General features: G+C 35.4%; 1 protein-coding gene across 1 annotated transcript; it reads right to left on the reverse strand.

The window, feature by feature from the left end:
• Positions 1 to 426: 426 nt before the first annotated feature.
• On the reverse strand, positions 427 to 5,664 carry LOC113340365 (DNA-directed RNA polymerase I subunit rpa49-like). The gene is made up of 5 exons (XM_026585570.1): positions 5,575 to 5,664; positions 5,050 to 5,429; positions 1,915 to 2,055; positions 1,402 to 1,716; positions 427 to 1,060 (listed from the first exon to the last, which is right to left on the reverse strand). Exons 1-5 carry the CDS (start codon positions 5,585 to 5,587, stop codon positions 614 to 616), a joined length of 1,296 nt encoding a protein of 431 aa, XP_026441355.1. The 5' UTR covers positions 5,588 to 5,664; the 3' UTR covers positions 427 to 613.
• Positions 5,665 to 10,326: the final 4,662 nt, after the last annotated feature.

Here is a 10,326-nt window from a genome sequence, read left to right on the forward strand (position 1 = left end):
GATGAAGATGGAGGTCGAGAGCAAATGTTCGCAGTCTCAGAGAAGAAAGAAAGAATAAATTTTGGAGTAAAATTAGGTCTCTCTCTATTTTTTATAGAGAGGAGGAGATTCTAATTATTCTTTCTGGACTTGTTTTATAAGTAAGCCCTCGCATTCTCTAGGTATTCCCAAACTAGACCTTACTTAGTCAAAGTCAAAAGGGTTTGACTTAGTCATCATCATCCCAGCGAACGGCTTTAAAACTAGTAATTGATAATGACCATAACTTTCATACTCACACCGCATTTTCAAGATCACATCCCTCGTTGTCAGATACAGATAGATACAGATAAAATGTCTAGCCTGAAATTCATTATATCGGTCAGACGAATTGTTTGTCGTGAATTGAGTTCTGAACTATGAAACGAGGAAAATGATGCTAAGCAGTAAACAAGAAGAATCAATGGATTAAAAGGACAATAACAATAATCTGAATTCAGCTAGATATATCTATCAAGTTTCGGTGAAAGACAGATAACAATATGATGGTCCATTATCTGTAACAAAAAAACAAGATGTCCTGCGGTAACACACAGCAGCAAACAAGAGAAACCTAGGATTTAGTTTCCGTCTCTTAATATTTACGACCCTTTTTCCTTCTGCGTTGCTCCATTGGAGGGAAGTTAAGAGGAACAGGAAGTGTAGCTTGTGCGATCTTTCCTTTCCCTTTTCCGCCAACCATCTTGACACCCAAGTTCAAGTAATGTGGTCTCAGTTTTAACGTCGTCATCCTCAAGTCCTGGGCGATATCAGTTGGGTTAGAGTTGAAATCGTCCACCATGAGACTGAGTAGTAACACATGGCTTATCAGGAGATCATTCTTTGGACCAGACATTTCGCGTTTCTTCTTTCCACCATCATCTGCATCTTTGAACTTGCTATTGAAGCTCTGGAGTAACATCTCTGGAATTCGGTGGTCTTTTGCAGATGCTTTATGGTCTACTGAATGTTTATCCTTAAACTTGATGAGGTGCGTCATATACGACAATATGACACCAAGAGTCTGTCTCTCCGTTTCATCCTACAAATGACAAAAGATTGAAACTTAGTAAAAGTGACCAAGGTACCGGATGACAAAGTTAGGCAACTTAGGAACTGAGCTGCAAACTATAAATTCATCTGAAATTCATTATAGCTGTCAGCAGCATCTATGCAGAGAATTTTCAATCTCCATAAAGGGTTTCCTATCATTAAAAATGTAGGGTGAAGATATTGAAAAGCACGGGACCGAGTTCTGTAAATGTTAGGTAATGTACAGAACTTCTAATAATAATTGCAACGTGATAGTAGAACTTTCCTTGTACCATAATATATCAACTCGGAACATAGCAGCCAATAGTTCATTTGCAAATAAACTCTTACCTCGATTTCCTTCATTTTCTGTATCCGATTGCGGACAAAAATTGGAAAAGCTTCGAGTGCTACTTTTTCCGTGTAGAACAGATAGTGTAGAGCTTTTTGGAGGATTTCATTTTCCCCTTTAGAAATAATTTTCTCTATAGGATAAGCTCTTTCTGGCGTTTCAGCAGTAGTATCATGGTACGGGATGTTACGAGCAGGTTCTGAATTATCACCTGCCGTGGCATTTGCCAGGACCTTAAGCTTCTTAATTTTTTCTCCCATCTGTTTTTGGGTCTCTTCATTTTCCTTTCTGTTCAGGTTAGCCTTCTCTCTGACCTGCAACAGGTAAAAGAATGGTCTTTTTATCATTCAGGAATAGAAAACTCCAGAAACAATTACAATCGACAGAATAAGAAAGAAATATATACGGGTTGTCAATAGATTAAAACACCTTGAAGCAGTAACCAAATTTTCGGTGCCATGAACTCACTGACTAATTGTCGATCAGGATATCCAAGGAACATAAGTGCATACCTGCTTTTTAGCCTTCTTTGTTCCGAGGGCCATGGTAAGATCATTCAATCTCTCTGCCCTCTCTTGTGCGGTTAATGCTTCAACCTTTGCTTCGTCAGGTGCTTTATCTTTGCCTGCGAACTTCGGTTCCAGTCTAAAAATCTACATTCACACAAAACCCAGCACCATTTTATTCTGGAGAAAATTTTCAAGAGCATAGAAAATATATAACAATTTGTGCAGTTTCCATACACTTACAAATATATATGGATGCATTCACTCTTATACTAGTGAGCAAATTCATATATGTGACTGAACGTTACATAATACATAAACCAGTTTACCCATCTAACACGATATTTGGGAAAATAAAATAAGATGATAACACAGGGCCAGAGAAACATGGAAGCCACCTTATATTTCAGAAAGTGGAGTCCAAACCTAAACACTTAAAAACAAAATGACCATTTAAAAGAGCACGAAAACGCTTTTTCCGTAATCATGTTTAGCATATTAAGATGAAAAGATCATCGCTAAGCAAACTCATGACAACTCTAGAATCATAGACAGTACATTTAAAGGACTGCCCCACTGAAGAGGTGTAATAACCTTCACCAAGTGGCAACAAAATAGCATTACCGCAAGGCTACCAGTAAATCCCAAATTACCAGCACAACCATACACAAACGCAACTAAACAGTATGAAATTGCCTCAATATGTGTGCCTAAACAACTCTTGTCACTAACTGCCTTGGATTGAGGTATTCGATGAATAAGCATGTCAAATGTAAGCCTAATTTTGGTTAAAACGTCCAAATTGAAAACCAAGATAACTAGTGGTTCACCAAGGGACATTATTGTAACAGTATGGCTTTATACCATGATCAGTTCAGTAAAACTCACATTTAAAATGGACAAGTCAGATTAATCAAACAAATTAAATATGTAAGATGATATAAAACGAGACTATTTTGTCCATTGGAAGTACTCTATAGATTCAATAACATCAAAATCAGTGCAGCTGACTTCTAGAGAACGAAAAGAAGAATTTTACAGCATCAAGAATCCATTCACTTACATTGCTATACCAAGTTACTCAAGTACGAAAGAAAACGAATTTAGACACTCAACTAAAGAGATACTTGGTTGATCACCACCATTGAGGGTGGGGTAGTCATGGCTAAAGCAAAGGCCAAAAAAAACATAACAAAATATAGGCCAAATGGAAAAGAAACTTCTAATTTTAAGTTCAACTTCCATTTGAACAAATGACTTGGCCCTGCCAGACACGGGGAAAAATAAAAGACTAGTTCACAGATACTCCTACATAGTTCCACTTCGACTTCTTACTATCAAGTTTTCTAAGCAAACAGTAGTTCTACATCAAAACAAAAATCCATCAGCTGGAAAAGTAATACTAATAGTATAATAAAGGACCAAATCATACGAACAGAAACAAGCTCTACGCTGAAAATTTAACCCTGAAACTCACAAACGCTGAAGTACATAAAGCTCTAGCATCGAAAGAACAAGACATGATTAAGTTTAATTCTGGAGAAATACTCATTCTGATCCCCAAAAGTCAAGTCGACCAAAAATTTAAGCTTAAGTTTGGAGAAATACTCATTCTGACCACCAAAAATAAGAGAGATTTGGTGTATAACCAGATGATTTTTGGGCCTACTTGGGTATTAACCTTACCTCTTTATTCTATGTATGTGAAAAGCACAAAACCAGTGTGTTAGTGATGATAGGAGTAGAGAACGGCCTATTGTAGTTGGCACAACAGCGTATTCAAGGTCGAATGCCTTTGAAGGAAGTATTCAGACAGGAAAAGGGAAGCCTTCAAAGAAATGGTTCAGAAAGAGCGTTTTTAACCTTGATGGCTAGAACTACATACATCCTACAGTTTATAAATCCAAAAAGAAAAGATGAAAAGAACAAACAGAATATAAATAAACAATGAATGATAGGGGCCAAATTAGTTGGTTGTATACGACCAAACAGAAAGTACTTAGAGTGGATCAAAAGAGTATAGGAGAACACATGTCAGGAGAGCTAACTGAAGCAAATGAATACTTGGGTTGATCTAAGCTTAACTGAAAACAACTTTTTAGTATTCAGATGGACTTTTAGTCGGATTACAAGCTGGAACGCCACTAACTAAAAGTTGCAGATAGGCATTTGCAATCAAAGACATGGAATTGCAGTGCACACATGAATAACGCTATACCTAGTTTCATATGATTGTAGCAGGACTAAGTGTTTAAGATGAAACACCAGTTTAGGTTACCAGGTGAAATGAGGAATTACACCAAAGTGTTCCGAGAGAATGTATTTTCCTACCATTTGGGAACTACAGAGTGCAACAACCATTAGGTTTATGCGAGGCCAAGTGCAGAGATTCAACTGGTATATGGATATCAAAAGTGCTATTCGTTACACATGCAAAGTTGTTAAATATATGAGTACTGAGTCCAGATTTACGGAAAGAAAGACAAATACCACCCACACAACAGAAATTCGCTATGGCAGATAGCTAACCCATGCCCACATATATGAAGCAAATAAGACTGCATATAAAAATAGTTGAGAACCCCCAGGTTTCTAAGCAAAACGTAACTTTTGAGGCAGGAAAAGTAAATTGATTTCCTAATCAATAAGAGCTACTCAAGTTGCCTCAATTTAAACTCAATGTCACTGTATCAAATGATTGTATTAATCTACCACAAACGATTATTGTTAAGCTTAAAAAGATTCAATGGCGACTATAGGCAGACAAAGACAATAGAGAATGGGAAAAGTTAAGATTTCCATGTTTAAGAATAATAAAATTACCATTCAAGCGATCCTAGGCTAGCTATCTTGGTGTCTAATCACCAATTCTAAGGAGCTGTGCGGGAAGTTTTAAAAGGCTTTATAGTTAAACGTTCATTCACATTCTACACTTTACAATGCAAACATGCATGCAACAGTTTCCTCCTAAGCAACTTGTTTTCTCAGCAGTCTTGTTTTACAATTTGTTCCAACTATGTTACTTGTGAATCTACAATTACACCATAGACATACAAATCAAGCAAAAAAATCATTCAAAGTTTTAAGACAATTCAACCAAAAATGTACTTGAATATAAAAGTAAGAAGCCGATTTGATTACCTTATTGGATTCAATTTTGACGATTTTTAGAGTTTGCGTCTCCTTATCGAAAACACCAAGAGCATACTGACAGGATATAGGAGCTTCAGCTTCCCCAGAATAATTAGTACCAACAAAATTAACCTTGGATCCTTTAGGTTTAACAACAAGCTCTAAACGAGAACGTCTAACATGTCTGTAAACCTTAACATCATCACCATTACCATCATCTTGAGCCTTCTTATGAGGGTCATAACCAGTTGGAAAATAACCTACTAATGGAGCTATCTTTTCTTGATTTTCTTTCACCATCTCTATTTTCAAATCAATGGGTTGTTTCCTCTTTCTCTTCTTCTTCTTCTCCTTCTTCAGTGAATAATCTTCTAACTCCATTTCTAATTCTAGAAAAAAAAAAAAACCTAAAAATTAGTAGAGGCAAACAGGAACTGGTGAAATTTTAAGAAATCAAATCAAAAAAGTTGAAATAAACGACAACCCAGACATTAGAATACTGAGATAGACATAAACCCTAAGAAAATTCAGTACCTTGTTCAGCCATGGTGGTAGATTGAGCTACTGGAATGGCGGTTCTGAATACAGAGAGAGAGGCGTGAAAAGATGAAGAAGATGTACGCAGGGTTTATGTTTTAAGATGGTTTTGTTAGAGGGCTTTGGTTTTTTATGGGCTGGGTAGATGAAACAAAGACGCATAAAGCCCATGCGTTTTCACAAATAACGATTTTTTGGGGACCATGTTTTTTTGGGATCATGATTTTATTTTGGGTAAAGACATTAGAAGTAATTCTAGGTCACCACATATCTAGTTATTTATTTAATACCTAATTTACCCTCTTAATTAATTTTAGGTTATGATTAGTGAAATGATTCATTGTGAGAGTAGAGTTAGAGAAGATGAAGGAGAATAACATGGAAAACAATTTTTTTTCCAATTCACCCCCTTTGAGTATTCAAGTGATGAAAACTCATCTGATTCTTCATCTCCATCCTCTCCTAGAATATTTGTTAATCTTCAAAATGATCCGGATTTGGCTTATTTCTTAGATGGTGATTATTCTTCCCCAAAATGAAACTCAAGATGAAAATGATGAATTTTATCAACCACAACCGGAGGAAGAGTATTTGGGTGAACAGGTATGCTCCAAACTTAGATAATGTATGTTGAATTGGTAAAAACTTCCCCAAAAATGTAAATTTTTGAACTGGATTTTGCACAGTTCGGTTACATTATATGAAGAACATGTAACCGAACTGTTCTGAAGGTGTAGTTCGGTTGCCTTGTGAGATGAATAAGTAACCGAACTCATTTGAAGATGTAGTTCGGTTACTTTATTCAAACACGCAGGTTACCAAACTCCATATTAATGGAAGTTCTGAGATGCAGTGTTATGTTCGGTTGGTTCGCAACTAACCGAACTTTACATAAAAAATAAAGTTTAACTAAGTGTATACAGTTCGGTTGGTTCACAAACTGCATGTACCAACTATCTAACCGAACTATGTTTAATAAGTTCGGTGGTTGTTTCGCAAACTTGAATCTAACAGCATAACCAATCGAACTTAACAAACAAAAAAAATCTGAAGTTCCAGTGTCTAGTTCGGTTATCTACATAAAATACAAAGTAACCGAACTCTGTTCTTTTTATCAGTTCGATTGTTGCGATAAAATTCACATGTTACCGAACTCTGTTCCTTTTATTTGTTCGGTTGCTTTGCGAATAAACCGAACTCAACATTGGTCACTAATAGTAAAGAGTTCGGTTTGTCAAGGTTTTTTGCGATCAAACCGAACTCCACATGTGTGCAAATACTGAAGAGTTCGGTTTGTCAAGGTTTTTTGCGAATAAACCGAACTCCACATGTATGCAACACAACATAGTTGGACAAGTTCGGTTAAATTGAAACTCAACATATAGGGCAAAATAGCATAGTTCGGTTATATTGAGATTTATTTTTTTTTGGTAAAGTTCGGTTACTAAATAGTTTTAGAATATTATGCGAACCAACTGAACAAGATAGCTCATTTCGGTTGCACAAAAACTCAAAATAGCGGGAAAAATTGCACAGTTCGGTTACAAGTAGAAAAAAAATTGTTGCAAAACTGGTGAAGTTCGGTTAGAAAAAAGTTTTAGGATTTTTTGCGAACTAACCGAACTGGCAGTTCGGTGACCCGGTTTTGAATCCTATAAAACCGAACTGTTCTTTGTGTTCTTCCTTTCAGGAAGTTCGGTTAACAAGCTAGGGTTTTCTAGAAATTCGTCCTAACCGAACAGCGCACTGTAACTCCCGTTCGAACCCTATTTGATGATTTCTATTCAATTAAACGAATCAAAATCAAACCAAAAGTATGGGTTTGTTGGAAAATACCTGTGAATCGGTCTCATGGCAGAATCAGGCTTCTTACTGCGTCCATTATATTGGATTATGGATTCACTTGGCTCTTCCACTTCTTTATGAATCTCAAAATCACTTGGCTGATTTGCTATATGTCCTAATGGGGGACCTGTTCCTGGGAGTCTATTGGTTTTCTTTCGAAGAACCATTCTTATAGTCGATTGATTAATCGACGATGAAAATTTTATGAATCGACGATTAATCGATGAAGACGATGTTGAAATGGGGGAAGAGGAAAGAAGAAGAGGAGAACAGTTCCTCAAAACTGTTTTTTTTTTGTGCGGCTAGGTTAGATTAGGATTATATTTAGGTTTTTCTTTTTTATTAAGTTAGATGTAGTTATTAGGTTAGGGTTAATTTAATTAGGTGATGTGTTTGTAGATTGTGGTAAGTAGAGCATCGTTCAAACTCGAATTTGTGAAGGATTTTTCAGACTTAAACAAATAAAAAACTCAAACAATTATGATAATAATAATAAAAGAACACTGAGGCTTAAGATTCCACTATTTTCCAAGTTCAAAACAATTAAGTCCAATAATTATATTATGCAATTTTTCCTTTTAGTTTGATTCTAAATTATTGCAACAAGTTTAGAGCTGGCAAACCAGCCAAAAACCGGCGGGTTGATCCACCCGGCCCGTAAAAAACCCGTGCCCGCCCCGGCTGGGTACTCCTAAACAAGCCGGGTACAGGTTGGAGAAATAACGGCTTGTGAGAAAACGGGTTACCGCGGGTTAAACCCGAAACCCGTCTGCTGCTAACTTTACCACCGTATGATTTCTACTTTAATCCTGTTCATTCATTTATCATATAAAACTCTAAAAACCCTAGAAGATCACTTATGTTTCTTCTCTTTCTTTTCTGGTTTTTCTTTTCTCTTTCCATTTTTCTTCTCCACCGCACGAACTGTGAGTGAGTGATTCATGATTCTTCTGAAATTTGAATAAACTTAATGAATAAGTGAATCAAGGAAAGAGTTAATGAGTCTGTGGAGTTAATTTTGGTTAGGGTTTCGTGATGATTGAAGAAAGAGGAATCAGTAAAATTAGGATTAGGGTTCTAGAATGGATTGAAAATTTTATATCAAATTGAGAATGAAATCAAGTAAGTAATGATGGGTATTGAGTGTTAAGTTTAAGGTTGAATTTTTAGTTATTGATTTTCAATTTAATTCACATTGAAGAATCAGTGAGTTGGGGTTTCAACATGAACTGGAAATTTGATTGGTGATGAATACGATGAAATTGAAAGATGATTTTGTTAAATTGAGGTTTAGATTCGTATAATAATTGGATGAACTCCATCAATTAGGGTTCTTAATAGAAAAGAGAATTCATGGTTCACGGGTTTGAAACTTAGTTGAAAAAAAAAAAGAAAATTGACGGTTTAGGGATATGATGGAATCAAGTTGAAGATTAAGAAAAGGGTGAATCATTTGTTTCAATTTGGAATTAATCTGAGAACCTGTTATATGGATATTAGGTTACTAGTTTGAGATGAAGTATATGTGAGTTAGATTAGTAATATAATGGGATGAAGATGGGTTTACGTTTTTGTTGTTGTTGATTAATGTTGCAGATTAGTGGTAGTGATAACTAGAAGATTTATGAATGAAATTGAGATGCAGGTGATGAAAGTGGTGGATGTGAATTGATTTTAGGTTAGAAACGATAATCCTAGCTTAGGGTTTGATTCTTTACTCTTTTTCACAGTAGACTAGAGAACTTATAATTGTGTTTTTTTTCTATGTAATCCTATGTTTTAGTATTATCCTCAAGTTATGTTCTGTGGTTTGGTCTCTGTTTTGTCACAAATTAACTTAATGAAATTATAATTTTATTTTTAATTAAACAAGTCGGGTGATGGTTTATCAAATAGTGATTGTAGTTGTAGTGGTAAAAAGGGGTCTTTTCAGACTTGTGAAGAAAACAAATTTTTTTAGATTTAATTTAAAAAGGAAAATAAACAAAATAATTCAAGTTTAGAGAAAATTACCAAGACTAGGATTCCACCAATGACCAAATAAATAGTAAACTCTAAATAGTTTTTATGCAATTCTATTTTTAAAATCAATTCTAATATTTGCCTCAAATATGTTTTTGAAGTAATAATTGTAATTAAGAAGTATGAAACATCAAAAGTTATTAAAACCCAGCATGCTTCATCAAGTCAATTCACAATTATTCAATAAAAACCATTAATTCAAACTCAATTCATGCAAATAATTAAATAATAATATTGCAAATAAATAGAAAAATTAGAATTATACCAATAAATCTGTGCCAATGGCTTCCTCCGTCGTCTCGGCTAATGGGTTTAGCTCCTCATCCCAAAAACACACTCACAAGATAAATTCATGGCCAAAATAGGTGTTTTTATTGATGAAATAGGAATTAGCAACGCTGTAGAAGTGTTACAGCGTCACTGTTACAAAGGGTGTAAGCTGCTGGAAAGAACGATACAAATCATATGATGTAGATAAACGACAGTTTTCTTTCGCTGTAAGCACTGTGGAAAAACGACTGACTCTGCGAGTCCGTTCTTCCTTCTTCGTCTTCCTCCTCGAGCAGCAGCAGCAGGTATGATTTTTGTTCTTTGTTTCGGCTCTGAATTCTCTCCTCTTTCTCTCTAAACTTTTCTTTGATGTAAACCAACACTTATATAGCCCAACAGATCCATAAATCTCGACTAAATCCGAGAGTATTTCTCTTTTTTTCTTCTCGAGCAGTTGAGAGAATAATCTCTTTTCTGTTGCTTTGTACGCGTCCTATAGCTATAAAATAGGTACCAAACTCTTCTTAAGACGTGAACAAGACTAAATACATTACTTTCCAGCGTCAAACTCTCCCAAATATCTCTCACAAATCTTTGAAACTTGAACAGAAA

This window comes from Papaver somniferum, unplaced genomic scaffold (assembly GCF_003573695.1).
Source record: "Papaver somniferum cultivar HN1 unplaced genomic scaffold, ASM357369v1 unplaced-scaffold_21, whole genome shotgun sequence".
NCBI classification, from domain to species: Eukaryota; Viridiplantae; Streptophyta; class Magnoliopsida; order Ranunculales; family Papaveraceae; genus Papaver; species Papaver somniferum.